Genomic DNA, 27637 nt, shown 5'->3' on the forward strand with positions numbered 1-27637 from the left:
AACGTCCCCATACTTAGGTCTCTAGATACCCAAAATACATGAACGCCGTTAAAAACCGGGTTGGAACAATCCGTTAAGTTACTTTTTATTAGACAGTGGAACTTTGATCCATTTCAGATGGATCAACCTAAAACTCGCCTTACCTCAACATAACAATTATAAAACACACTCTAGGAATTTAAATTTGTACTCACATAGTAGCACGCTCAAGAAGTGGGAAATAATCCAGTCGGTAACTAACTCAAGAATTAAATAACGTAGCTAAATGAGTCTAATGTTTTATAGTTTTAACAATGAGAACGAGTTTACACTCTAGACAATAGTTTTCTTGTGAACCATTAGGACACTCAAGCTGTCCACCTTTCCACCGAAGGTTCACTCTAGTCCAGTTCCGAATAATACTCCAGTCGTTATAATCCAATTCGAGGGAATGCTCTCGTCTCTGTCACAGATGGGACAGCTCTACTCTCGATTATTATAGTGATGGAAGTTGCGAACAGCAATTTCCTACTGCTTTTTCTTGCGACTTTCCCGCGTTTGCGACTCAATTGTTCTGAAATTGTTCTGACCTCTTTTTCTGATTTTCAGTTCTCGCGAGAAAATCGTGCATGACAGGTTCCATTCGAAATTTTGAAAAATTAAATTTCACTCCAAAATCAAGTGTTTTTTGCTTCTCTCAAGGTCAAACTTCCAAATATGACCGACTGGCACAATCCCTGATGACTAGAGAGCGTCAAAGTTAATGCCTCTTTACAAAGGAATAGGCAACAAGAAAGATCTTGATTGCTACCGAGGCATAGCCTTTTTGAACTGTACCTAGCAGCGGACTACCTGACGCGATCTGTAAATCTGACCGCTGCTACAAAGAAGGCTGCTCCTATGATTGTAAAGTGTTTGGCTCTCCATCTGAAAACTACAAACACCTGCTAGACAACAGTTTGTAGATACCTGCTAGACAACTGCTCATATCTCGATAAACTACAACTTGGACGCGATTGGTGAAAACCCTCCGTAGACTTTTTATAGAATTTTCATCGAGCAATTTCTTTTTGATCGAGCAGTTTCTCAAGGAAAAGAAGTTTTCCGGGTAGAAAGGATTGTACAGTTAGATAAGATTGTACAGCTTGCCTATCGGGTAGGCTGGGATTGAGAATAGCAACCCTTCATGGTGGTGAAAAGGACGCTTCTTCAACGAAAAACAAAAATTTGGAAGAGTCTGTCGTTGGACATTGAAACTTTTCTACAATAACTTTTAGCTCTTTGGATATGCCCTGAATTTAATTTAGCCAACAACCAATTTAGTTTTCAGGAGCTAGGAGTTTGGAAAGGGTCAATCCATTGATGCGGCGTTTTTCTCTACTGAGCAAAAGTGATAGTAATTTAATAATGATTTTTAGCCCAGTTTTTAGGAGTGACCGCGTGGTCTTGGGATGTGAGACCTAGCTATGAGCTCACTGATTTTGCATCTAACAAGTTAATTTGTATAATTCGGCTGATAGCCTTAGGCAGTAACACGCTCGTTGACCCGATCTTATGAAAGACCACTTTGAATTGGCTCCGGTAGAAACGGTTAAAAGCACGTAATGCTTAATCTTGAAGCTAATCAATCGTTATAGAGTTTAATTTTACTTTCCGTCGTTATGTACTTTCCGGGTGATTAATATTTTTCATAGGTCCAATTAGGGCTTAATCCAAAATAGATACGAAAAAACTTTTTCTCCGTGCTATTCTATTTTTTAAAGATTGACAATTTATTGTTTGACAGTTTGTAGTTTGACAGTTTATATTGTATAATGTGAAATGACTTTTACTTCTGTACATTTTTTAACTGTGATTCTTTTTAGATCTGAAGTTGACAGTGAATGTCGAAAAGGTTTAAAAATTATTGACAATTAATCCCCTATCTAGACGTTGAATTGTTTTCTTTGTATTGTTTATACTGCGATTTCAGAAACATGTGAGAAGAAATTTTATCGCATCTTGTTTGATGTGATGAGTAATTATTTAGATGCAGCTATAGCAACTGCTCTCGGAGCTGGCGATCGGTTTTTGAATATATTTGGATTGGACAAGGACTACCTTACAGGAGGCTATGACCAGCTACGTAGTTTTCTGGGGCCTCATGTTCAATACCCTCTAGGTCTGATTGGCTTGGATGTAGATTACTTGGTTTGGCTACTCTGTGTCTTGGCCCCAATTATTTTTGCTTTTGTCCTTCCACTTATTACAGTCACTGTTTTCTATCTCTGCATTTGTGTCATCAATTTTGTCAAGTTTAAACATCATTTTTATCAGGTAATGTTTGACGTACTACTTTTCCGAATGAAACAAGAAAAATTTGTTCAAGCTAGTTTTTTAGATTGGGCACTCTGGAAACTGGAGGAAAGCAGGTCGGTTGGCTTGCGCAATTATGTGGAGAACTTTAGGTAGGCTTTGGCATGGGTATGAAGTACGGGGACTCGATAAGTTGCCGATAAATGCTGAAAGTCCTGCGATGTTGGTCTATTATCACGGTGAAATGCCAATCGACTGCTACTACCTCATGGCCGAACTGGTACGCATTGCACTTTCCTGTCCTTTAAGGAATGAAAATGTGCAATTTGACCTCCATTTTTCACTTGCGATAATATTTTTCGTGTAATCGGGAAGTGGAATTTTTACCGTTGGCAACTTCTACCGATCTGTAAGAAATGTTCCTTAATTATACTGAAATCTCAGTTACTTTGAAGCCCTTTCTTTTTGACCTAGTAGTAAAGTGCGTGCCTTGGGAGTCTAAGGTATGGGTGTTTTTTATCCAGGAATTTGAACCTGTTTTCTGGGCGAGTTGAATCTGACTATTTTTTGTCGGCTTACTTTTCAAAGCGATGACTTTCGTTAAAGACTCAGGGAGTTTTAACTGGTTTTGAGTGACGTATCTAGCCTTTGTTAAGATGTAAATAATTGAGTACCAAGATTATTACACTTGCGATCAGCTTAGTGTATTATTTCGAACCTTTTTTTCTAACCTAACTAGCATATAAAAGTGTTCATTAAAAGTGCTCATTTATTTGGAAAATTTCACTGTAGCATTAGAATTTGCATAGCATCTGTTCTCTGCTTTATCTGTGGCTAATGTTTGGCGTCTAATAAGCGTCCGTGACTGAGTGGTTAGTGAGTGTGTGAGACCCTTAATCTCTAGGTCGCTGGTTTGTCAGTCTTTTATCCAGTCTTTCCTTTCTGATCTTTTGTCTAGCAGTAGGTTGTTCTCGAGCTGTTAGATTTTTAATTAGCACTACCGGCTATCAGTGTTTATTTTTGTTTTAATATGTTTCGAGCGGTTAGGCATATCTTGCACTGAAGGGTGTATGGGTTAGACCAATTCTTCTATATTTAATCTCAACGATCGGAGTAAGTCAGAGCATGATTGGGACAATTGATTCTGATAATTTATTTCTATTCTGATCAGTTGTATTACAGCTTGCTTAAATCTTTCTAAATGGTTGATAGAGTTAGTTACCAATTTTTACATAGTTAAGTGAATATAAGTTTGAGCTCCAGTTTAATATTAAGGTTAATTACTTAATTATTTGTATCAAAATTGCTATTATCAAATGCACGGCGTCAGGTAGGGACGTCACAGTCTCCCAAGAAAAAGCTTTCTCGGGTGGGGGTAAGTTTTTAAACTGGGTAAACTTACGATGATTCAATTGTAAAATTTTACAATCAGTTTTAATAACTTACTATTTTCTTAGAATAGGGTTAAATGCTAATTACCCTTGCGATAAGCAAGGGTATTGCAGTCGGGTACCAGACTTTTTTCCCGTAAACAACTTTGTCCACAGGACTCATCTGGACGCGTGGTACCTTGGTTCACAACGAATTCAATTTTTTTTTATTTTCTCCTGCACACTTAGCTCGGAGGTAACGAATAAGCCTGGGACGCCAAAGGTCTCGGGTTCAAATCTGACTAGGACTTGTTTTTTGGTAAGTATTCTGGTTCAAAAAAAAATCGGCCAATTAATTGTCTGCTTGTGTTTCGTCGGGTTAGTTGCCAGATCTAAGATTTATTGTTTTTTTGCTGTAAACAATTTCAATTGTAATTGCTTCAAGTGTTTTAGCATTTTAAAAATCCGGAAGAATCAAAATTTGTTTTTAATACTGGTTGTAATTTTACCATCTCGAGTTGTCAAAATTTCTTTTTACTTTCCTTTTTGTCTTTTTTATCGGGTAAATAAGTTGGCTTAATTTATATCAACCCACTGGCCTCTCATTGCGTCGTTCGGGGATCGAAAAATGTTTGTGTGCGTGTTTGTGCTCCGATTGGAGAAGGGAAATAATTTTTTTTTTAGTTTAGTTTTTTTTTCGGCATGAAATTTTCTGCTCAGAGTTTTTCGGCTCTGTTACCACGTGGTAATTATATGTTCAATTAATCATCTGGCGTAGACGTGACACGACTGCTTGAGACCACTTATTTTACAATTTTTTTTTGACAAAAACGATTTTTTGAATTTTTTTTTCAAATTTTTATGTTTGCAAATTTGTATCGCAAGTGGTACAAAGCTTAGCTTCGCCTCTGTGTACTTCTTGAAACAAGTTTATCAAAAGCGGCTGTGAGAAGCGACTAGGGTTTGGAAAAATGATCAATTTTTAATGATAGTTCATGTTTAAAAACAGATTTATTTTGAAAACAGTTCATCATAAACTTGCACGGCAAAAACTGTCGTCTCCATTAGATGGCTGAGCTTCTTCATGCTGTTTTCATCATGACGTATCTCTGTCGTTACTTTTCTTTATATTTTTGCATTTAAATAGTTTCACTCGATTGAAGCCGATCGCATTTCTAAATTGCTGCTCTGATTTCGTTTCTCGTTTTCCAATGTGGCGTTTTAAGCGGCGCAACAGCTTCATCCGTTGCTAATTTGTTTCCCGGAACTAACATTGATTTGTGTTGTCGAGTTTGTTCGCTATTTTGTTTTTCTACTTAAAAGGCAATTTGTACTTTGGAGCACGTGCTTATGAGTTGATATATACTTTTTGAAACGCGCCGTACGCTTCCGAGTGTCATGTTTTATCCTTGCTAAGAGCGTTTTGTGCCTCATTTGGGCCTTACTCCCTGAAAGAAACCGTTGGACTTGGTTTTGATGAGCTGGAGAACCACATTTTTGAATTTTTTGCGTGTTTGCGCATATCATTTTTCGTGAGGAATCTAATTTGTAAAAGAAGGCTTTTTGTGATAGTGGTGATGTTGTTTGTTTGTTTGCGATTGCCGAAACGTCGGGTAGAAAGCTATTTGACTTTAGATAGGTCGAGAACTTTCAAATGACAAAAGGAACTTCACGTTGTTCACTCCACTTCAATTGTGATTTCCATAAATTCTGAGTATCAAACTTTTTGTGAGCTTCCTGTTTTGTCCCTCTTGGCTGTGGGCCATCAGTATCCTGGCTGCCACGCTGATGCCGCAAGGGCAGTGATATGGTGATAGCTGTTGTTTAAATCGATACCTAAATTAGCTTTTTTTTGCGAATCAGTTAATTTTTGGCCGATAACTCGCCCCTCTGATAGCTCCTTAGCCAATGGAGTTTTCAACCCAGATTTGTTAGAAAAATGGTTCAAATGTCTTATCTTTTGGAAAAAAAGTGTTTGAAAATGGTTCTAAGTGGGGTTCATTGGACGCGGATAGGCCTATCTTGTACTGAGGGATGCTTGGGTCAGGCCTTTTCTTCTAGATTCTATCTCATCGATCGGAGCAAGTCAGAGCTTGATGGGAATAATTTATTCTCTCTCTCTCTCTATTCTGATCAATTGTATTACAGCTCAGTTAAATCTTTCTAAATGGTTTGTAGAGTTAGTTATCAAGGTTTACATAGTTACGTAAATATAAATTTGAGCTCCAGTTTAATGTTAGGATGAATTACATAATCAATTTTTTGTAAATGGCTCATATCAAATACATGACATCAGGCCGGGACGTCACAAAACTAATTTCAAATTTTTCTTATTGCACTTTAAATAGCTGCTTTTTTGTTATTAGCGCTACTGTTAGCGAAGCTCTGCCTTTGTGTGCAACATTTATTTATTTCTTTTTTCGGTTTTTTGCTTCCAATGTTCGTGTGCTTTGATTGTTTCAGCGTATGTTATATTGACTTAGTTGCATCATAATATTTGTTTAAAAGGCGAAATTATTCTTTACCGTTGTGTTTCGAGGAAATTAAAAACATTTTCGAGGTAAGTTCTAAAATTTTTATAGTACGAAGTGGTAACCTTTTATTGACCTCTTTTGGCTCAACTGACGTCTACCTAAGTAGCAACTGTCTAGTAAGTGCTTTGTGAATTTTGTCTTAGTGCTTTTTCAACGCTGGGTTTTACGATTCTCGACTTGTTTTTCCCAAATAGAATATCAATCGGGGCATTGTTTTTAGATGTTCATTTTTCGTCATTTTTTCTTTCAACTAGTTTTCTCTCTCATTTTTCTTTACTTTTCATTTTCTATCTGCAAGCTTGCAATGCTAACTGTGTCTTGTTTTGCAAGCGTTGTGAAGCTCGGTTTTGCTTTTGGGTGACATTGTTTCCTGACGTTAGCGGAAGTTTTTCTTGATGCTGAAATTAATGCTATGGTACAGGCCAATATAGAGTGACCCATTGCTCATAGGACTATGAGCTTTACTTAAATGGTTAATAATCCAAAACTTTGTGCGTTTCTAAATCTCATCACAGATTTTTCAAATAGTATTTTGGGTTTTTGTTTGAAGTCTCAATGAAAGAAGTGAAAAGATTAAGTTAGGTCCGTGTGCTTTTCTTTTTTTGAAAAAAAAAGTTCAAATTATGATATGCCGCATTGATCAAAATTTGATATCAATTGAAAACCTTTTCAGTCGTGATTCGAATGAGAAAAGTGTCAATAAGTAGTCCCAGTGACAAAAAAATTAATTTGAAATATTTTGTTTTCGATCGAGTAAAGCAATCCAGTAACGTTCCTTGTTACAAAATTGATCATTTAGGGTACAAACAAGTTGATATTCCTGAAAGAAAAACTATTTTGGAAGCTTCATTTAGCGCTTCTCTGGCAATAATTTTTTTTTTCGAATTAAAAAAATGATTGAGAAAAAGTTAGAAAAGATTTTAAAGATTTCGAAGATTTTTTTTTGTAAATCAGTTTTGAGGACAAATTTTGTCGGTTATGTCGAATTTACTAAGTTTCTATTCGTTTTATAGCTTTCTCATCACATCGCGCACAAACAAGGACACTAGTTTGAAGAAACAACTATTATATGCTTTTTATGAATGTGTTCAGAATATTCTGTGCTACTTGCATTCGGAACCGGCTTTCCTTGTTTATTTCTGCACTTGGGTGATTAAGTGTCTTGTAATCGTGAACTCGACATTTTTTTTCCGTAAACAACTACTTAGAATAATTTGAACTTGCGTTATTATTGAACCGAAACGAATTCTAGGTTTTTTCCCCACTTGGCCGGGAGGTAACGCTGTCTATTTCGTACCCTTAACTTTGGGCTTCGACCACCGATGGAATTGTTGTTCGATGAATGAAGATGAAAATTTTTTCCCGTAAACTTTGGGTTCTAGGACTTCCCTTTGTCTGCTCAAGTTTTTTCGGCTTAGGTGGCACGTCAAGGAATTTTATTGTGCTGTAAGCAACTGTCATGGTAGTTGCAATTGTTGTTCATTGTAGTTTTAGAGGGTACTTGAAATTTTAAAACTTTTTTTAAAATAAATTCACATTTCCGCTCAACTGGTGTCTGCTCGAAGACAGTTGGCTTTGTTTTCGCTTCGTAAATTATGTTCTGTTGCCAATTTAAAATTCAAATTTCTTGATAAGTATATTTGCCTAGAATTCCTGTTTGACAAAAAGAGGTCTTACGGAAATGTATGATGTTGGTTTTTTAAATTTTCTTTTGAGACGTTTCAGAAAAATTTTTCACTTTTTTCAAAAATTTTAGCGTTTCTCGAACTCTACTGTACCGTTTTTCAAAAAAGAGGGCATGCATCAATGGAAAAACTGCTTACGCCCCAGTTTGCGTGCATAATCGCATAGACTTCTTTTATTTACTTCACAACCTTAGAAAAAGTCTGTGAGAAGAATATTTGACAGAAAAAGCTATGGTTCTTGTTAAGTTTTTGACTTTTATCGATAACTATCCTGCCGAATGTGATATCAAGAGCTTTATCGAAACGCGAGATTGTCGGAAGCTTGCCTGTAGAAGCGGCTACGCTCAATTTTTTCTAGAAAAAACTTATAGCCTTCAAAACAGTTGAACCTTGAACAGTATTTTGGAATTTTTAGATTTTTCTCAGAAACTACCCCGCCATATCTTCAAGTGTTCAATCGAAAAACCGGGTGTTGAAAATTTTTTTTCTGATTGAGCGGCCACGACCCACTTTTTGCAAAAAAAAGCTTATGGAATTCGGAAAGTCAACATTTTGACCGTTGTTAAAAAAGTTTTGACTCTCATAAAAACTATCCTGTCAAATCTGTGATGGAGGGTTCAATCGAAAGAACCGGTTGCGAGAGTTTTCCCGCCAATTTTGAAATTAACCATTTCATCGCGCAGTAATATAATTCAAAAATATCTAGTTTTGAACGTTTCTCATTTTTTTTAAACTGTTTTTTTTTGTTTGTGTTATCGAAAGTGGAGCGAAGCTCCGCTTCGCTTGTGTATTAATTTGGTCGGAATATTTTGAGCTACTTGCACTGCAACCTGCTATTTTTGTTTAAATTGGAGAAACATTGTTAGCGGTGGGACTGGAGCCATTTCACAAGGAGAATTTTAGACAAATGCAGAAATTATTTTTTTGAAAAAATAATTGTCCGTCTATCATTTGTCTGCTTATTTTGTGTCGGCCTACTGGTCACAGCTCGATTTCTTCTTGTGACGTAAGCAGTTTTACAGTAATTTGAAATATCGCATGACTGTACTTCTTCAATGTTGCATGTAAGTGAGTTTCAAGAATTTTTTGCTGATTTTTTTATTGATTATACTTTTGAATATATTTTTATTGAGTACACTTTTTGGGATACGGTTTTAGAATACCTTTTGTTTCGTCTCATGCTCCTCTTAGTCCCTAGAAAGCAATAAATGCAGCCTTGTATTTAGTTTTTAAGCTTGGCTGTAATCTATTAATTAGAAATTGAGAGTTTCTCTTGCTAAATTCTCTTGTATAAATCCGATTTTTCAAAAATGATTTCTTCGCCTGGTTGAAATTGATTTTTAAATGAGCGTTATGAATCATACGTGTGTCAGAGAACGGCGGTGTTGTACTGAAATACTTTGAGGATTGTTGAGAAAAAATATGAAAGATGTTGCAGTTTTTGACCGTCCATTTTTGTGCCTGAACACGGCATATATTTTTTATTTTGTGATGCGAAGCTCCATCTGTTTGAAAAATTGATTCTTTTCTTAATACTTCCAGTTACAAAACGTGTTCCATAACAAAAGTTTAAGTCTGACTATGTTCAATTATCTAGGTTCTGCAAAATAACGACAAAACGAAGTCTGTTGCGGATAGGTTCGTCTTTCAACTTCCAGGATGGGGAGCAATGCTGGAAGCGTTCAATGTTATCAGAGGAACAAGAAGCGAATGTGAGGAAGCGTTCAGTCAAGGTTACTTTGTTCTGTTGGCGCCCGGTGGCACTAGAGAAATGCTTTATAGCGATGCCAACTATGATATTCACTGGGGCTCGAGGCTAGGCTATGCGAAACTAGCGTTGAAAGCTAAAGTGCCAATATATCCCGTCTTTACAAGAAATATTCGCGAGGTATATAAAATCTCGAAATAAATTATCTAATCTCTCGAAAAATAACGCTTAAAACAAGCAAACGCTTAAAACAAGCAAACGCTTAATTACTAGCAAAATCGTTTTTTCTTTCAATTTTTTGTCGCTTAATTTTGCCGTTTTGTGATTGTGTTTGCAAAGTACAGCTTCACCTCTGCGCGAGCGTCGTATTCAGATTTTTCACTGAAAATCATATACCGCAAATAAACGTCAGATTGGCTCGTCAGATTTTCTGAGGTATCATATTATAGCTTTTAGTCAATGTTCGAGCCGCAATAAAAATATCCGTAATTTTCAGCAGTCTTATTGTTCCGACCATTTGAAAAGTTAGTATTCGGGCATGTTTTAGTTTTTTCTTTTCGTTTTCTTAGCGAAATCAGGTACCACAATTAATCATCGGAATGGGTCGAGTGATATATCATATTTCATCCCTTTCAGGTGTGGTTCGAACGTCATTAAAATCTTTCGAAAAAATTAGCTGTATTGAGAAAAACCGGTGGAAATTTTTGATTTTTGGTCTAATTTGAAGCTGGGCGAGCGTGCAGGCTTACAAAATCAAGTACAATAGCTTGTTTGAGCGTACATTAAGCCGTGAAAACTTAGTTTTACGTGAGTAAAGTTAGTTTTTGGAGATTTTTGCGCTATTAAAAAAATAGAAAAAATTTTAGAAAATTTTTTAAATTGTTTTTACTAAATTGTTTTTACTAAATTGTTTTTACTAAATTGTTTTCACTTAAATTGTTTTTTCTTTCGTTTTTCTAGCCATTTTTCTACAAAAACTGTTTTCCAATCGGCCCTTTTGACTATGACTGTCGAGTTCGCCTAATTTTTATTTTTCATTCAGATTTTTTTAAAAACAAACCACACAAAAAACGACACTAATTTGAAAAAAAAAGTTATATTCTGTTAAGACTATGGTCGGAACTTCCTGTGATCCTTGTTTTCAGTGATTTTTTCCCTTGTAATCTGTTGCGAAAGTTGCTGGTAGGATAATTTTGTGGTACTTGGATAGTAAACGGTTATTATTGTTTGTTTCAGGTATTTCGATTTGTTCGGATTAGGCCTTTCTGGAACTGGCAACTAAAATTGTACGAGAGATTTAAACTTCCGTTTGTACTGTTGTATGGAGGGTTCCCATCGAAACTCGTAACGTTCATCGGAGATCCCATCATGGTGGAATCCGAAGAAAATATGGCCGTGGAAGACTTAAATGAAAGAGTACAAAGCGCGCTCAAAAACATTATAGATAATGTTCAACCTAAACCTGGAAAAATTATCCGGGCATTTTTGGAAAGATTTCATCCTGTTCAAGTATCTTTGTAACCCATTTGCATGGTGGGTTTTGCTCCTTCAAATCTGAACTAAAGTTTATCCTGTATTCGAAATGCATATCCTAATTATCACACATTTTTGTACAAATTTTGTTTTGTACAAATTTTGTTTTGAAAAAAAAAATTGTTTTGTCAATTGGGCATTGCTCATGTCAAATACTCGTATTTTAACATCACATTTGTCAATAAGTTGTCTGGAAATCTATAATCATAAACATTTTTTTTTTCAGATTGTTTTTGGCCTGAAAAATGAAAATCGAAGAAGTGAAAAGTACTACTAAAACCCAGCGTATAGCAGCTCATAGTCATGTGAAGGGTCTCGGGCTGAAAGATGATGGCTTTGCGCATGCTATGGCCTCCGGTTTGGTCGGCCAGGAACAGGCGAGGGAGGCTGCTGGAATTGTAGTGGACATGATCAAATGGAAGAAAATGGCGGGAAGGGCAGTCTTGCTAGCGGGACCCCCAGGCACTGGAAAGACTGCGATTGCGATGGCCATTGCACAGGAGCTGGGGACAAAAGTACCCTTCTGTCCGATGGTGGGGAGCGAAGTGTACTCGGCGGAGATAAAGAAGACGGAAGTGCTGATGGAGAATTTCAGACGTGCAATTGGCCTAAGGATCAAAGAGACGAAAGAAGTCTACGAGGGAGAAGTGACAGAATTGACCCCATGTGAGACCGAGAACTCTTTAGGAGGATATGGAAAAGTAAGTCTTAGATTGGTTTCATTGTCATGAGTTTTGAAGATGGTGAGAATCTTTTAAATTGAGAAAAATCCTGAAGCAACTGAGAAGCTGTGACATTTAATCGTTTTCATGATGGCTTCTCTGCACTGAAACTGACAAGGATGTATCCTGTTTATCGTAAATGCCCTAATTATCAATTATGTTGAGGTTAATTTTCTTAGTTTTGCCAATCAAGCTATTCAAACTGTCAAATATTGCGGTTGCCAATGAAATATTTTTGATTGAATTTTACCGAGCTTTAAAAATCCAGCTCAGTACCGAACTGTTTTTTTACCGAACTTCCTTGATTTAAAAGAATGACTGTTGCTTGGATTTTTTTCAGGTACTTTCTCCATGGAATCTTGATTTTTTTGTCAGTTGACATATTTTGTGTTAGTTTTATTTCTGTATGATTTGTCTAGGTGGTGAGTCATGTAGTGATTGGGCTGAAGACTGCCAAGGGCACAAAGCAGCTGAAGCTGGACCCCTCGGTGTACGAGAGCCTGCAGAAGGAGAAAGTGGAGCCAGGTGACGTCATCTACATCGAGTCCAACACAGGTATGCATGAGACGACAGGCAAGACAATTGACCAGATCAGACAGAAAGTGAAGTCAAGAGATCAAAATATAGATCAAAATACAGAAATTAAATAGAGACAAAATATTTAGGCACGTTTTTGTTATCATGTTCTCTTTTCATAGCTTATTTTCAGTACCTTAAATTGACAAGAAAAAATTGTCAAAGCCCGTAATAAAAAATGATAGCCAGTTTCTGTGCAGTAAGTGCAGAATGTTCTGACCACAGTAATTTAATTAAAGCAACTAAAAATACAGATTTTTTTTTCATTTTTAGTCGGTGTATTTTTTTTGAGTTGAAGCAATGAAGAGTTCGTTAATCATACTGCGCCACTTGAATTTTTGGTCAATTTAGGTAAACTGCATGTTATTAGATTTACTATATTGTACTGCTGTGCAGGAGCCGTAAGGAGACAAGGTCGTTGTGATAACTACGCGACTGAGTTTGACCTGGAGGCGGAGGAGTATGTTCCGATTCCGAAGGGCGACGTGCATAAGAAGAAAGAGGTAGTGCAGGATGTCACTCTGCATGATCTGGACATAGCCAATGCCAGACCCCAGGGAGGAGGTCAGGATGTCATGTCTATCATGGAGGGGCTGGTGAAGCCGAAGAAGACGGAAATCACAGACAAATTGAGAAAAGAGATCAACAAAGTGGTCAACAGGTGCGCACTGCCTCGGTTCCGAATTTTTCATTTTATTATTTTCAAGTTAACAAAAGAGCAGATGGGGACCAACGAGGAAATCAAGACTTATTTGTTTTGTATTAATTGCCCTGGCGAGTTTGTAACCGTTTTTCCCCAAGCCGCGCATTTCAAAGCAAATTTTTGTGCAAAGCTTGTGTACGTTTTGTTAACAGCATGTGATCTAGCTATATATTTATTGAAACAATCTTTTCTGTCTGATATCTAAGAAGAAAGTATGCGTGAGAGTTGTTAGAGGGATGGTGCCATGGCTAATTGTTTAAGTCAAATTATTCTTGATTCTGAGGTATGGGTGTGAATCCAGCAGTCTTCGAGCTTTATATTATTTTTGAAGTTTTTTCAAGGCATAGTACAGTTTTTTCTTGATTTTTTTTTTGGCATTTTGATGGTTCGTGCCAAGTACAACTTAAAATAATGTGTCCCAAATGAAGTTGCATCGAAAAAATTCTAGGTACATCGACCAGGGTATCGCGGAACTGATTCCAGGCGTCCTTTTCATCGACGAGGTGCACATGTTGGATCTGGAGTGTTTCACCTACCTGCATAGAGCACTGGAGTCCGCCATTGCTCCCATCGTCATTTTCGCCACCAACAGGGGCAAGTGTGCAATCAAAGGGGCCGACGACATTGTGTCAGCTCACGGGATGCCCCTGGATCTACTGGACCGAATCATGATCATCCAGACGCTGCCTTATGCGCAAGAGGAAATGCAGCACATCATCAAGATCAGAGCGACCATAGAGTCCATATCTATAGAGGAGTCAGCAATTGAAATGTTATCACAGGTGGCCATTAAAACTACCTTGAGGTACGCAGTGCAATTGTTGACCCCGGCTAACCTGTTGGCCAAGATCAACGGAAAGGATAAAGTGGAAGGCGAAGAAATTGAACAAGTCGGAGGCATGTTCTTAGATGCAAAGAAATCCGCAAAAATATTGCATGAAGAGAGTGACAAGTTTTTGAAATGAGAATTGTCTCTTAAGAGTAATGATGGTATTAAGTCAATTTCAACGGATGTCAGAATGATCTCTTACTGCCTGAACTTTCGAGCGCAATCTTGAATAGTTTTTTGCTTCATTTTATCTTGTAGTGATCATCGTATCATACATTTCTTTTTTGTTCTACTCATGATGTAAATTTGTACATTTTTGCTATATACTTCAAACTTGATTTTGTCGCAGTATTAAGTTTTTTAGCTGTAGGTTTTCGATCAAACTTTGGTGGGTTTTCTATGTATTTTTTTACGCTTAACGTCGGTTTTTCGCAGTTCGGCTTTTGATTTTTTAAAAGGAAGGCAAACTCCACTATCGAACAGCAAAAACGTAAAGGTCACGAAAAACGTGATCGACTTCTAATTTTGAAAGCGGAATTTAATTATCAGATTTCCCAGCGGAATGAAAATTTTACCTATTAATCCAGTTTTCTCAAATTAGTTTAATTTTATCAAAAAAGCACAAATCATAAATTGTTCTTGAAATTCAAAGAGCTTTAAGGGTATATATACTTTTGTCTGCATTCGAAAATTGTTTTTTTTTTCAAAAATATGTAGTTTTTTTGTTCCTTGCGTTTATTACTCTTTTCCAACTGTCACTTGGCTATGTTCGATTGATAAGATATCTATCAAGGTGATAACTTTTTACACTAGCTCTAAAAGGTGTTCTTAGTATAATTACGCGTTTGTTTTCAGATCTCGCTTGAATATCTCTTCAGTTTATCTAAAATGGAGAACGAAGCTAGAGAACTTGTGGACTTGTACATTCCGAGGAAGTGTAGTGAAACGAACGACATTCTGGCAGCTAAGGACCACGCCTGCATCCAGCTCAATATAGTGGATGTGGATGCGAACGGCGTGAGGACTAACACGTTCAAGACATACGCCATCTGTGGGCGAGTGAGACGTATGGGTCAGAGCGATGACTCAATCATGCGCCTCGCACAGAGGGACGCCATCATGCCCAAGAAGATGTAAAAAAAACAGACGAAAAAATAAATGGACTAATGATGGTTTCATTGAACTGAGTGAATCTGGTATGATCGGTTGCTTGTGACTTATGTGCATTGATTGAACCAGATACGCAAATTCAATTTGGTCCAAAGAGTTTTTTAACGCTCAGAAAGTAGCAAAGTTAACTGGCAAGTGAAATTTATAAGATTGAATCATCTTTTTTTTGTTGAAATATCAAAGGTGTGTGGTAATTGCCTAAAGACACTTGCGAAAACAAGTGCCTTGTTATCCGGATCTAGATTTTTTGCATTAAAGAATTTTTCATACAAAAACTCAGAATTTTAGCTGTAATTTATAGGAACAAGCGAAGCGTAGGGTATTATTACGAATTTTTTTAAAATTACAAGCGAAGCGTAGTGTATTATTAGGAAGAAGAAAAGTGCTCATTTGGTGGCTCTTTTGGTATATTTCAAATTAATCATTTTTTAAGGTCTCTTAATCATAAGCAAGTAATTAGCAGATGTTGTTGCTTTGTTTTTGGCTAGTATTAGGACCTGTTTGAAAAAACAGGTATTATGAAAATGTATGGAATTTGTTGTTTTTTTTTGCGTTGCTTTGGAAGATGTTGCATTTTTGCAAGTTTCGATTTTTCTCAAAAACTTTAACCGTTTGTCAAAAAAATGTACCAATAGACAAGCATTTGTGCCTGCATATTTTGCTCGTATCTTTTCATTTTACCACACATTCTACGGCCTTCGAAAGTTTCAGTATGGGAATTTTTGACTCGTTTGTGTTGAATTTTTTCATTTTCTCAATTTTTAAATGCACAAATCTGAGATAAAAGGTTTAAATCAAAAGAACAAATCATGGGGATCTCGTCTTCTCTAGCGGTTATTCCCCCATTCAGTAGAAAGAAGTTCTGGACTTAAACAAGCCCATTTTTTGAAATTTTGAATTTTATAACCGAAACCAAAAAAAAACAGTTGTGAATCTTACGCCCTGCTTTTGAAAAAAATATGGCCTTAGAAAATGTCCAATTTTGAAATATTGCCAGTGTTTTGGAATTTTTTTTTTCTTAAAAAACTAACCTGCTGATTCTGAGTTTGATAGTTCATTCAATTTAACATGGTGCTTAGATTTTGCCTGTGTAATCTATTTCACCGTTATTTTTTTTTGAAATGCCGATATGGACATCAGGAAAACCCATTTTTTGAAATTTTTACCGTTTTATTATCACTATTCTCGGAAACTACTAGCTAAATCTGATGTTAAGGGTTCAATCTAAAAATCAGGGCGTGGAAGTTTTCACTGCATAAGAAGCTATTCCTATGCTTTGGTGGAGAAAAGTTTATGGATTTAGAAAAAGTTTTTGATTTTTTGATCGTTTTTTGAGAATATTATTTTTCCAAAAACTACCCACCCAAACGTGAGATTAAAAAATTCAATTTAAAGAGCGCTTTGTAGTTTTCTTCTTGAAATTAACAGCTAATTTTCTACTTAAGCAGAGAGATTACTAGGGTTATTTTATTTCATTAAGGTGTATTTAATTTCATTTTGTTTTGCTCTTTTTTCATTAAGGTGTATTTAATTTCATTTTGTTTTGCTCATTTTGTATAGCTCTTTTTGCATTTTCCTTGCTTGTGTTTGCGAAGCGCAGCTTTTCCTCTGTATAAAACATCAATAAAAGTCATGCAGCTGCTTATGGTATAGGTATAGCGCTGTGTTGAGGCTCTAAAAGTAAGGGGCTATAGGTTCGTTGTTTCACATGGAGTTTCAAACGGTTCGTTTCTGTTTTTTTTGCTTCCTGGTTTTTGACAAGATCTATCGGCTTACTTTTCAGTTCGTTTTTTTTTTCAATTTCAAATTTCACTAATGTGAGTGCGGTCGGTTGCTGATGCAGTGATAGGTTAAGTGAGCTCTGATTGGTGTTATTTTGCTGTTGTTCTTCAATTTGTTTTGTGTAAAATATGAAGTGAATTCGTATTATTTAGGTTTTGATGATTTTTTGTTTATTTTTTTTTCAGGAAAAAGTCTTATAATGCTCTAATAAGTACTGAAGTGCTTTCGTACATATTAATGCATTTATGAATGGATTTAGGTGTATGTGCATGATTTGGGTTCAATTTAAATTCATCTGCTAAAAATGAGGTAAAATGCGCTCTCCAATTACGAAAGCAGAAATGGAGCGAAAAAAGTGAACGATTTTTAGTTTCGAAAGGCTGTCAGTTTTAAGATTTTCTAGCGGAATAAAATGTTTACACATTAATCAAGTTTTCTTAAATTGGGTTAATTTTATCGAATTTGAGAATGATAAATCGTGAAATTTAAAGAGTTTGTGTTAATACGCTTTTCCAACTTTGTGTTGGCTATGCTTCCTTTTTAGATTCCATATTTAAATTTTTCCGGTTTTTTGATTGCGGCGGTATCAATCCACTTAGTTCCTTAATTTAATTGTCTGATTGAGTCATTCTATAGGTTGACCATCTTCTTTTTATTTGACCAGCCTCAGGCCTAACCTGAAGGTTAATTATTTAAGGTTAACTAAGCTATGGCTAACGTAAGAAGAAAACCACAAGTTAATACCTTTATGAAAAATTTCCACATTGTAGAAATACGCTGTTTACAAATATGCGATCTTTGTAAACAAACAGTTTTTTTGTCCATTTTCTTCCCTGAAAACCACTGATGCATGAAAAAATTAGTCTCTTATTAAAGATCTGTTAACCAGTTCAATATGATTGCTTATTTATGATCTTGATGTTCTCCCTATTTGATATTGTTCTCGTCTACGCTCTTTTTGAGGAGTATAAATTTGTAATCAGGGTGGAAATTTCGATCGATTTAGAAGCAGAGAAGCTGATTTTTTCTGAAGTATTAATTACACTTGCGATTAGCAAGGGTGTTATGATAACTTCTTATGTTTTTGCAGGTGCGATTAGCAAGCGTTATGAAATCTAAATATACTTTTTTTCGGGAAGTAGATTTCAATGCTTTTGTGCTTCAGAAGGGGGAAATCTTCGAGTTGCAAATATGTATTGCTCAGTATTTCATTCCAATTTTGTTTTCTGTTTAACGATCGTCTACTTAAGGTTTGTCGTCTTAGACGGAGATCGATATTATTTTTGAATACTAATTTAAAGCTGTAAACTCTGTTTCTCGGAATGTTTTCCTCAAGTTGAACATTCGATATAAATGTATAAAGTCTTAGACGATAAAGCTTTTTAATGTTGATTTGTTCTGACTAAAGGGACTCCGCCTCATTTCCTATGTTCTAGTTGCGTCAGAAGAAGTGCCGAGCTCTAGGGAAGCGTTATCAAATCGAAACATAGACTTTTTTGAGGTTAAAAGTTCGTCTAACTTTCTGCGAGTTATATTTTCTGTTTTTTCTCGCTATTCGGATTGAAAGGTCTCGATTGATATTATATTGGCTCAGTGGACCTATACTACATCTTGCGATAGGCGAAAAACAAAAAAATTATATCTGTGTTTGTTTGGTGGTTGGTTGTGTGGGGGTTTAGTTTACAATATTTAACTTCCAAAAGGTGTCATAGCTCCAATTTTCTAACGAAATTTTATTTTTTGACTAAACGAGTTTCCGTCCAAGTAATTTTTTTCGAGTCTAATGTAACACTGACATATATCTTACATTTCGATGTGTTTCCTTTTGAATCAGTACTGGTCTATTACAATTCAAGAGAAATTGCCATATCGTATTGTCTTGACACTTTGATTTTGTCCAAAATTTAAAGGTTTTCAATGATTTTTTTCCCCAAAAACTATTCGATATGAATTAAGGGACAGTCGGAACGTTCAGGGATTTGCCCTGATATACGAGTAGTCTTGTAAATTCTCAGAATGGTTTTTTCTTGTTTTTTAATAATTCCTTTTTTCTGTATGAGTCGTGAAGCCCTTTTACCTATTTGAAAAATGAAATATCAGGACAATAAAAAAGTGAACGTTTTCCAGTTTACTTGACAGCTTAAATTTTCCTGTGTTTACACATGCAACGCTTGTGTTATATTGCATTTTAGTTTTTAAGAGTCGATGAACGTAATTCAGACTCCCATATAGATCGTGTTAATTTTTTTTTTTTTTAATTTTAGGAAAAGTCTTCAAATTTGTCCAGGCTCAAATTTGTTTTTTCGAGGTTTGACTTATTCCTTTTTAACTTCAGTTCTTTTCCGTTGTTAGAAGGAAGGCAAACTCCACTATCGAACAGTATAAGAGTAAAGGCCACCAAAAGTGTGATTGATTCCTAGTTTCGAAAGTGTATATTGAATTTCAGATTTCCGAGGGAAATAAAAAATTTACTTATTGATCGAGTTTTCTCAAATTGGGTCAATTTAATCAAAGTAGTGTCAATCATGATTTGATCTAGAAAGTCAAAGAATTTTTCGGTGGAATTTCGAAAAGTGATTATTTTCAAAAAACAAGTCGATGTTTTTTTACTTGCGTTTACTGGCTCTTTTCCAACTGTCTGTTGCTATGTTTCTTCAATGAAAATCGCGTGTTTCGTTGCATTAGAAATAATAAATATCTGGGATGACAATAAAGCGTATACACGCATTCACTGATTTGCCAGCAAAAACACAGTTTTCTTCTAGCAGTTTAGATCAATATATTTAAACAGATTGTTTTTACTTTAACTTAAAAAAGAAAAATTTTATGAAAACCATTCCGTTGTTACGATCACCGAGAGTCAAACGAAGTTTTGGTTGAGGGTGTTTTCTTTCAAGAAATTTAACAAACATTAGCTTGTGTCAAGTGATATATCAAATTTACACTAGCGATCAGCGTAGTGTATTTGTACGAACCTTTTTTTTATATCTACGACTCATAATCTCTAGGTCGCAAATCAAATCCGAGACGTAGCCGATTTTTTTTTAACTCGAGGCTTTACTAATTTTTTATTGCACTTAATAGAGCTGGTTTTTGTTGTGTTCTCGCCAGTATTTGCGAAACGAAGCTTCGCCTCTATGTAAACAGCTTTAGTAGTAATTTCAGTTGCATGCAAAATTTCAGTACGAATTTTCGCTGAGCGAAGTTATTGAAAGTTAGATTTTATACTCAGTGAATACGAAGCGATTGAGAAATTTGAAGTGGCTTGGTCATTCGGGCTTTTTGTAGTTTTATGCAGGGCATTCACAAGTTTAGCGTTTCTCAATTATTTCGATTGATTAAGTGCTAATTCTCTCAAGGATAAAGGAAAGGGAACTTTCACCCGTTATTGAACAAAGTATAGCTATTATTTACATCGAATAAGTTCCATGTTGTTCTTTTTATCAGAAGAAACACATGTTGTTCTTTTGATCAAAATTTCTGAGTCGGCAGTTCGATTAAAGCTCGAGAAAATAAACTTAATACACTTTAACTTTAAAAGTGAATTTAGTTTTAACAATTTGGTTTTTTATTTTATCCCGACCTACTTGAGTAACAGTTTTTAGTATGAGTTATTTTTTATAGTCTAGCAGAGAGATTAAATATAATTGGAAAAGCCTAACTAGTGGGCGTGCCGTTTTTCATAACAATCGAAAGGAAAAACAAAAGGTTTCTTTCTAAACTTTTCGCATATTGGGGAAGTTGAAAAGCGAAGATTTCGTAATGAAGATAGAAGTTACCTTTTCTCTCAGTTTTTCAAATAAAGGTTATTTTAAACAAAAATAATAATCTTGAACGATTCAGGAAATTCAATTGGCGCCAAAGCGATTTAATAATTTATCGATCAGTTTTTATGGCTTGTATAGGTTGCTCATTTTATCGCATTACCTTTCAGAAATTGTTTCTGCGTTTTTTAGCAGCTTAGTGAGTTTGTTTACACTAATTTCTGGCTTTATTATCTTGATCTGCTTGTTTTTGTTGTTAAAATTATTGTCTGACATGATCGATTGAAAAAGAAGTCGGGATATTTACATATTATGTTTTTTTACGCTTCCGATTAGCGAGCGTTATCAAGTTGAAAACAGAATTTTTTATGCTACCAACTTGTTCTACTAAATCACTTTCAGATTACGAAAGTCATTCGATAGCTTGATGGCAAAGGTCCTAGGGTCGAATCCGGCCAGCCAGTACATGTTCTATTTCTAAACTTGAAATATTCCTTTTCAAAAAAGATTGTCGGCTTATTGCTTGTCTAATTTGTCGACTTGTGCTGTAGGCAATTGGCATTGCTGCTCCAAAAGTTTTGGATTTACTCCTCCTATTCGTAAACTTACTACCCCTGACTTAGTATGTTTTACTGTTTTTCGCTTTAAAGCTTTATTCGACCTTAATAGTTTCGGCAAATGTTTTATCGGCTAAATGACTTAGTTTTGTGTCGATTGAAGAAAAACATAACCCCCCCCCCCCCCCCCTATTCCCTCCAACTTACCTTCGGAACCAAAAAGATTAATTCAGATCTTTGTTATTCAATTTCTCATGACAACAATTATGCTTTTGGCTCAACGGGAGTGTGCCCAAATTGGTCGTTTCTTGAATTTATCTTAACTGTTATTTTTCACGCCGGCGATCGCGTTTTGCTTGATGTGTTTTCCTCGAACTGAACATCCTTGGAGACAGCATCAATAAATTTTTGTAGTTGTGGTTGTTTCGGCTTTTATTCAATTGTTTTGATTTTTCTCTGCTATCTTGTAATGCTAGGTTTGTGTAGCATCGCAAGTAGATCGAAGCTCCACTTCACCTATGTGTTCAAAAATTTTGTTCTCAAACTTTCAAAACCGCTAGTTACTCCCTAAAAATTGTTAACGCTTATTAAAAGCTATTTTAAATAGCATGCGAGTAGCCGATCAATTACAGTGCTATCAATGCTGCTTGTTTCTAAGTGCATAAAAAATTACTGGCTGATCAAGTGAGACAGTTGACGTTTAATCTGCCGCTCCGAGGTTCGAATCCCGTAGTTTTTGAACCTTTTATTTTAAACACTTGTTTTTCTGGGCTATTTTTTAAAGCGCTTGTAGAGCTCTGGCCGACATTTTCGCTTGTGCCATGCTTCTTTTGTCTGAATTTTTGCAGCTGACACTTTAATGATCAAGTTGAACCGAAAATCAGAGTAAACATTTTTCATGCATTTTTTGGCTTAAATTCACAGGAGCTCTAAAAATGGAGAAAAAACTATTTAACTCAATAAACTACCATTATTAACAATTCAAACTGAATACGTTGAACTTAAATCTTTACAAACTGTTAAATTGCAGCAAAATTGGGTAAAAATAAAACTTTTCCGCCTCAGAACATTACGTCTCTTAACCAGATCTCTTTCTAAGCGGCAGGTTTGACTCAAATTTAATGCTTTTTTGTATAGTTATCTTGGCATGTAATTAGTAGCATCCACAGTGAGCGGCTACCATATCGCGAAATGTCTTCAAAATGACGTTTTGAGAGGGTTCCATGTACAATAGGGGCAGGGGCATTAGTTTGTCTGGCACACAGCATGGCTGAGGAACTTTAACTTTGCCGGCGTAGCTCTGGAAGGCACTGAATGTGCCCTGCATGATGGCGTGGTTTGTGGCATTGAATCTCTGGTCGTTTGGCCAAGGGCAGTCACCCATGCATAAGTTCATCTCGAACGCTGAAACAGTAAAATTATATCAGGAGTTTTCTCCATTATCATATTTTGTACTCAGGAAACGTGCTATATTGTAGCATAAAGGGCCGAAACGCATGAATGTACTGGGTGAATTTTGCAATGTTTGAAACATGTCACATAATTTTTACCCCTTTTTTCTAGTTTTGTCTTAAAGTTTCTATACTAGTGAGATTTTTGCGTACCTGGTTAAAGGGATTCGACCACCTGCCGACCCAAAGGGTCCCCCTTTGTGACTAATTTAACCCATAAAATGACTGGCCGACCCTAAAATTTTTCTAAAGCGCTTTTGGCGCCAATTTATACGAATTTTGAGGGCGCCGAAAATCGCGGTTTTTTGGTCAACATTTTCCGAAAAGTGCCTAAAAACGCTTATTTTGGCCTGTTATTTTTAAATTTAGCCTGCAGCGCATGCCAATATGATTTGAATAGGGCCTTCATAGGGATTTGGGAGAGCTCAGAACATCAATTTGGTCGACCTGAAGTCCCCTCTCCCCCTCCCTTTCGAGAAAATCTTAGATCCGCCCGTGAAATGATGTAGTCCTTTTTTTTGGGTTGGTTTGATGTGATTTATTCTTCAAATTTGTTTTAGGAGCGGATCTAGGATTTTTTTTTCGAGGGGGGGGAGTGATTTTTTAGGTTGACCGAATGGATTTTCCGAGCTCTTTTTGGTGTACTTTTTGGACTTCCAAAGGCGCCTTTAGAAAAAGTTTGATGTTGGTACCAAAAATGCGCCACTGATTTATCTTGTCGTCATTTTAATGTGTTTTTATCCTTCTTTCCTGTAGAGTACTATCGGTTTCAGATTGTTTGTCCAACACTTCGACGCTCTGCTTAAAATTTAAGGAACTCATTAACTACCCCCCCCCCCCCCCTTTAGGTACCTAGCAACGAATCTGCCCCTATAAACAATTAATTCAACGGTTAAGCGTATGAAAATTTTGTGCCTAGTAACGAATCCCCCCTTTTTTGCAAAACGGGGGAAATAGTTTGAGAGATCCAAATTTAATGGTAAAAATCTAGGTCGAGGCGGCCAAAAGCGGACGCTGAAGATTCATTGCGAAAGCAATTATTTTATCATTGGTAAATAATTAAAAACTATTTTGGGTATAATTTTTTGTGAGAATTTTGAGGAATATAGGAATATAACAGCTCAAGCAGTTATGTTGCCAATATAATTGCACTAGCGAACTGTTAACAATGAAGCTAATCGAAGGAAAAACGTAAATACTATGTTGAACTAACTTTCAGGTCCTATCACAAACTCCTTGGTCCATCCAATTTCAGTGAAGTTGGCTATGAACGGAACTAGGCGACAGGGCCTGTCGGGTCGTCTCGCAAAACTCGAGCGTCTCGTTCTCAGCTCCGAGTCGCCCTTGTGCTCGCTGGCTTCGTCAACCAATGGGAGCACTGTCGGATATACGACTGCTTCACTCGCGTCCACGACATTCAGCTCGTCCCTTAAGTAAAATGCGATTAGTGACCTCTGAGACCACTCGGCGTCGTCGTGGTTCCGAAATATGCTGGCATGGAACTCTCGGTTCGTGTGGTGATTCGTGTTTTCAATGTAACCGACTGGCAACTCGTCGGGACTTAGAACCAATCGCACCTTCTGTTTCTTTGATGTTTCTTCGCTCATTAACAGTGACTGGTCTATTTTTACCACATGTTGCTGTGACGTTAAGTAGTTAACTGTGACTGAAGTTAAATATATGCTGAAATAGTGCTGCAGTTCTTTTTTAAATTTTGAATTTTGTGGCTTGGGGAACGAGGGTACAACTTGGTACACGTGGATTAGACGTTTTCCATAGGTCCAGAAATTGCTCTTTGTGAAGAATCTCAGCTCAATCGCAATTATACTTTCATGGGATTCCAGCTCCGTAATTGCAAATGAGAAAGTGTATTTATTCCCCACACCTGAAAAATTTAATTTGAAAATTAAGACGAATACCAATACATACTGTGTGGTGAATAGTTAGCTCTGCTGAAAATAATAATGCGTTACGGCGGCGATTATTTGAAAAATTGTATTTGGCATATTCTTATCGAAATAAAAGAAAATATTTACCACATCATTAGCATATTCTGGCGACGCTGTAATTTCAAAGCTCCGCTTCGCCTCTGTGTAAAAGAAATTATCCGCGAACAGCTTAGAAATTATTTGGAAACTTATTTGAAAGTTCATCTTGTCCTCTGAAAATCATAGATGCTCTCCTTGATGTGAATCCCCCCCACTGCGAGTTTTAAAGGATAAAAATGGTTCAATTTGACAAAATGTTGGACAGTTTAAAAAATTGGAACTCTAATTCCAGTTGCAATCAAAAATTGTTAAGAAATTTCTTATTAGTAAGTTTTTTCACCATGGTTAATTTCAATGCAATATGTTAAAATAGTTTTTCAAACTTGAAACTCAAGTGGGGGGAGTGGAAAAGAGCCAAACAACCTTTTGGCTTGAACCTTGAAATGTTCGGATTCGAACTTCAGGTTCTTACTGGGGCAGAAACTGCGCGTGAATGTATCTAAGCTGATTTCTAAGAAAAATAAATCGGGTAATCATATGCTCCAGTAATTTTGATACGTTGCATTACGATGTGCTGAGTTATCTTGATATCCTAATTTAAGAGCTTCGTACAAGCAATGTTATCACCTGATTTGTCTGGGTATATCTTGATCTCGTTTACATTGTCGTATGGCGTTGTCAGTTTTCCTTCTGTTGCCGCCCTCGAATAAATACTTCTGAGAAAATCTGGCAGCAAAACTTTACTTCCCAGTGTCTTCAGGGAATCTCCGGGTCCTGCAAAGGAGGGTACTTGCTCCCGTATCAAAGGTCCTCCGGATTTGAAAGTGAGGCGGCTTTTAAGAGTGCCAGGATCGGCTGTAGGAAATTCGAATTCGTCATCGGGTTTGGTGTCTTGGGTTTTGGAATCGATTGCCGACGTTAGGGATCCCAACATACGCAGCCCGAGCAAGGGCGCGAGATAAAGGCAGAACGTGAACAAGTTATGTAACCGTATCATAATTTGCTATCATGTCGGATTTGAATTGGAACTGGGTTGTTTTTACAGTACAAGTAGGTCAGCTGGCTCCTCTATGGATTCTGATATCCCTAGTAGCGACCAGAGGAGAGAGAGGAAAAGGAAAGAGTTGTTTTATTTTGTTTTGGTATCCTGTCACAGTTTAGTTTCGTGTCTGTTCCGAATTTGTGACTATAACGTACTCTCTGCGGGGCTAGTGTAGCGAATAGGAAGGTAGAAGTTTCAGGTAGCTCTAGCGGAGATTTTCCAAGTATGATTGCGCAGTTGTTTTAACTAATCTGGAGTATCTGGGCGCGCTTTTTAAGGATCCATAAATGACACAAACTTATAATCCCATCGTTAGGGGGTATATTGAGTTAGCGAGAGAAGGGCTAAGAAGCAAATGATTTTATCGAGCCGCGTTTTCCAAATTGAATCTCCAATTTTAAAGTCGCACTTTGTTCCCAACTTTCAGTCCTGTCGATTTATATCGTATCTAGCGCTGGGTTTCCCTCGTTAATATATTTTGGGTGCTCTTAAAACTTCGGCTTAAAAATTTGTGACGTCTAATAAAAAGGAAATAAATTACCAGGTGACGTTTTTTGGCAGGGTTTGATACAATAATATAGACTAAGCTCGCCACGCTAATCTCTGCGATTTCTGAATATCAACTAAATTGAATTTCTCTCCCAAAAAGGATTCTCACGCCTAACCCGTTATTATTGATTTCTACTTTTGATAAATTTTCTTAATATTTTTAAATTTGGCGCTTGCTGATTCTTCGTGAAAGTTGATTAATGTTTGGTAATAAATTTGAAGTGAAGCACTAAATGTACAGAAATTAGTCGTCGAACAAATGTTACGAAAGAGCTCTAACCTCTCGAGAATTCAAATCGCAAAAACTGAAGAGCATTTAAAAATCGGGGACAAATGGCTCGGACGAAGTGATAAAATCTAATTTAAATTTAATATTTTATGAAGTTATCGACGGCTCTTCTGCCAAAAATATGCTCTTTTTATCTTATAACTATATGTTTATAATATAAGCATAAATTAGCTAAACTTGTGATTTAAAATTAACTATGCTGGTACAACGGAGACTGTTTTGACTTTCGCTAACTGCATAAAAATATTTCTTTTGAATTTGGATTTTAGAATGAAAACATCTTTTTATGTTTTCTAAATGGTAAAACACAAACTAAACAAAGCACGGAAATTGTTTGTAATTTCAAGAGTTGAACAAGTTTAAAACATTACTTCAGTGCATGTCAAAACGATGTTAAGACAATTGTAGTCGAGTTAATTGGACTGATAAAAATGCTTCAAGCCATCGCTTAATTAATAAAAAAAATTGAGTTATTTTTCACAAATAATCAATTACGTTTGTAAGTTTAGCTACACATCAAATAGTCTGCATAGTCAAGTGTCTAATGCTAAAATGATCAATTGTACCGTCTTGTCTTACCAATTTTAATTCTGTCGTTTTTTACCATATTTTCTTTCCAATTTAGAATCTAATTTTCGCACCAATGTGACGACGCATCTTAATTAGTGCATAAACAGCACGGTAATAAACTGCAGCTATGATGTGAATATGGCTCATAACTTGTAAGTTTTTAATCTGAAGTGAACACATCTTTAACGAGCATGCGAATTATATAATTTTCGATAAAGAAGCCAACACAAAACGTCGCCAATTTTTTGCGGCACGGCGCGCGCGATGATAAAGAAAAACTGCGAAAATCTAAACTTTCTTCTCAAATCTTCAGAATTGCTCCATCTAATCTATAATAAAATAATCCACCTGTGTGTATGTATTGAACGTAATCAATGGTCGCAAATCACAACAATCCTCAGGGCTATAGAGTCATTAAGTTTATGAAAATACCGAGATATGTCCAAAATGTTCAGGCGCCGTGTTCATGCTAGAATGAACTTTTTGACCAGATTTTCTCACTTCTGAGCAGAGAGTTACTTGGAAGCATAGACAAAACGAA

General features: G+C 36.3%; 4 protein-coding genes across 4 annotated transcripts; 3 read left to right on the forward strand and 1 right to left on the reverse strand.

Annotated features, from left to right (window-relative positions):
- The first annotated feature begins 1947 nt into the window (after window positions 1-1947).
- LOC134841398 (DGAT1/2-independent enzyme synthesizing storage lipids-like) lies at window positions 1948-11205 on the forward strand. The gene is made up of 4 exons (XM_063857362.1): window positions 1948-2295; window positions 2360-2554; window positions 9461-9751; window positions 10808-11205. The coding sequence occupies exons 1-4, from the start codon at window positions 1993-1995 to the stop codon at window positions 11090-11092; spliced, it is 1074 nt and encodes a 357-aa protein (XP_063713432.1). The 5' UTR covers window positions 1948-1992; the 3' UTR covers window positions 11093-11205.
- Window positions 11206-11334: 129 nt separating this feature from the next.
- On the forward strand, window positions 11335-14285 carry LOC134841294 (ruvB-like 1). The gene is made up of 4 exons (XM_063857188.1): window positions 11335-11805; window positions 12246-12381; window positions 12799-13063; window positions 13554-14285. The coding sequence occupies exons 1-4, from the start codon at window positions 11350-11352 to the stop codon at window positions 14068-14070; spliced, it is 1374 nt and encodes a 457-aa protein (XP_063713258.1). The 5' UTR covers window positions 11335-11349; the 3' UTR covers window positions 14071-14285.
- Window positions 14286-14792: 507 nt separating this feature from the next.
- Window positions 14793-15200, forward strand: LOC134842228 (small ribosomal subunit protein eS21-like). Its single transcript, XM_063858470.1, has one exon. The coding sequence runs from the start codon at window positions 14823-14825 to the stop codon at window positions 15069-15071; it is 249 nt and encodes an 82-aa protein (XP_063714540.1). The 5' UTR covers window positions 14793-14822; the 3' UTR covers window positions 15072-15200.
- A 6943-nt stretch (window positions 15201-22143) lies between these two features.
- Window positions 22144-26772, reverse strand: LOC134842486 (bone morphogenetic protein 2-like). The gene is made up of 3 exons (XM_063858848.1): window positions 25274-26772; window positions 23872-24543; window positions 22144-22611 (listed from the first exon to the last, which is right to left on the reverse strand). Exons 1-3 carry the CDS (start codon window positions 25641-25643, stop codon window positions 22361-22363), a joined length of 1293 nt encoding a protein of 430 aa, XP_063714918.1. The 5' UTR covers window positions 25644-26772; the 3' UTR covers window positions 22144-22360.
- Window positions 26773-27637: the final 865 nt, after the last annotated feature.

The sequence above is a fragment of the Symsagittifera roscoffensis genome, chromosome 3, assembly GCF_963678635.1.
Source record: "Symsagittifera roscoffensis chromosome 3, txSymRosc1.1, whole genome shotgun sequence".
NCBI lineage: Eukaryota > Metazoa > Xenacoelomorpha > Acoela > Convolutidae > Symsagittifera > Symsagittifera roscoffensis.

Coding starts and splice junctions, on each gene's coding strand:
- LOC134841398 (XM_063857362.1), top strand. CDS start 1,993: ATGAGTAATTATTTAGATGCAGCTATAGCAACTGCTCTCGGAGCTGGC. Junction 2,555..9,460: donor ACTACCTCATGGCCGAACTG/GTACGCATTGCA, acceptor TCAATTATCTAG/GTTCTGCAAAATAACGACAA. Junction 9,752..10,807: donor TTACAAGAAATATTCGCGAG/GTATATAAAATC, acceptor TGTTTGTTTCAG/GTATTTCGATTTGTTCGGAT.
- LOC134841294 (XM_063857188.1), top strand. CDS start 11,350: ATGAAAATCGAAGAAGTGAAAAGTACTACTAAAACCCAGCGTATAGCA. Junction 11,806..12,245: donor CTTTAGGAGGATATGGAAAA/GTAAGTCTTAGA, acceptor TGATTTGTCTAG/GTGGTGAGTCATGTAGTGAT. Junction 13,064..13,553: donor ATCAACAAAGTGGTCAACAG/GTGCGCACTGCC, acceptor AAAAAATTCTAG/GTACATCGACCAGGGTATCG.
- LOC134842228 (XM_063858470.1), top strand. CDS start 14,823: ATGGAGAACGAAGCTAGAGAACTTGTGGACTTGTACATTCCGAGGAAG.
- LOC134842486 (XM_063858848.1), bottom strand. CDS start 25,643: ATGATACGGTTACATAACTTGTTCACGTTCTGCCTTTATCTCGCGCCC. Junction 24,544..25,273: donor GATATACCCAGACAAATCAG/GTGATAACATTG, acceptor TAAATTTTTCAG/GTGTGGGGAATAAATACACT. Junction 22,612..23,871: donor GTTTGTGATAGGACCTGAAA/GTTAGTTCAACA, acceptor TTACTGTTTCAG/CGTTCGAGATGAACTTATGC.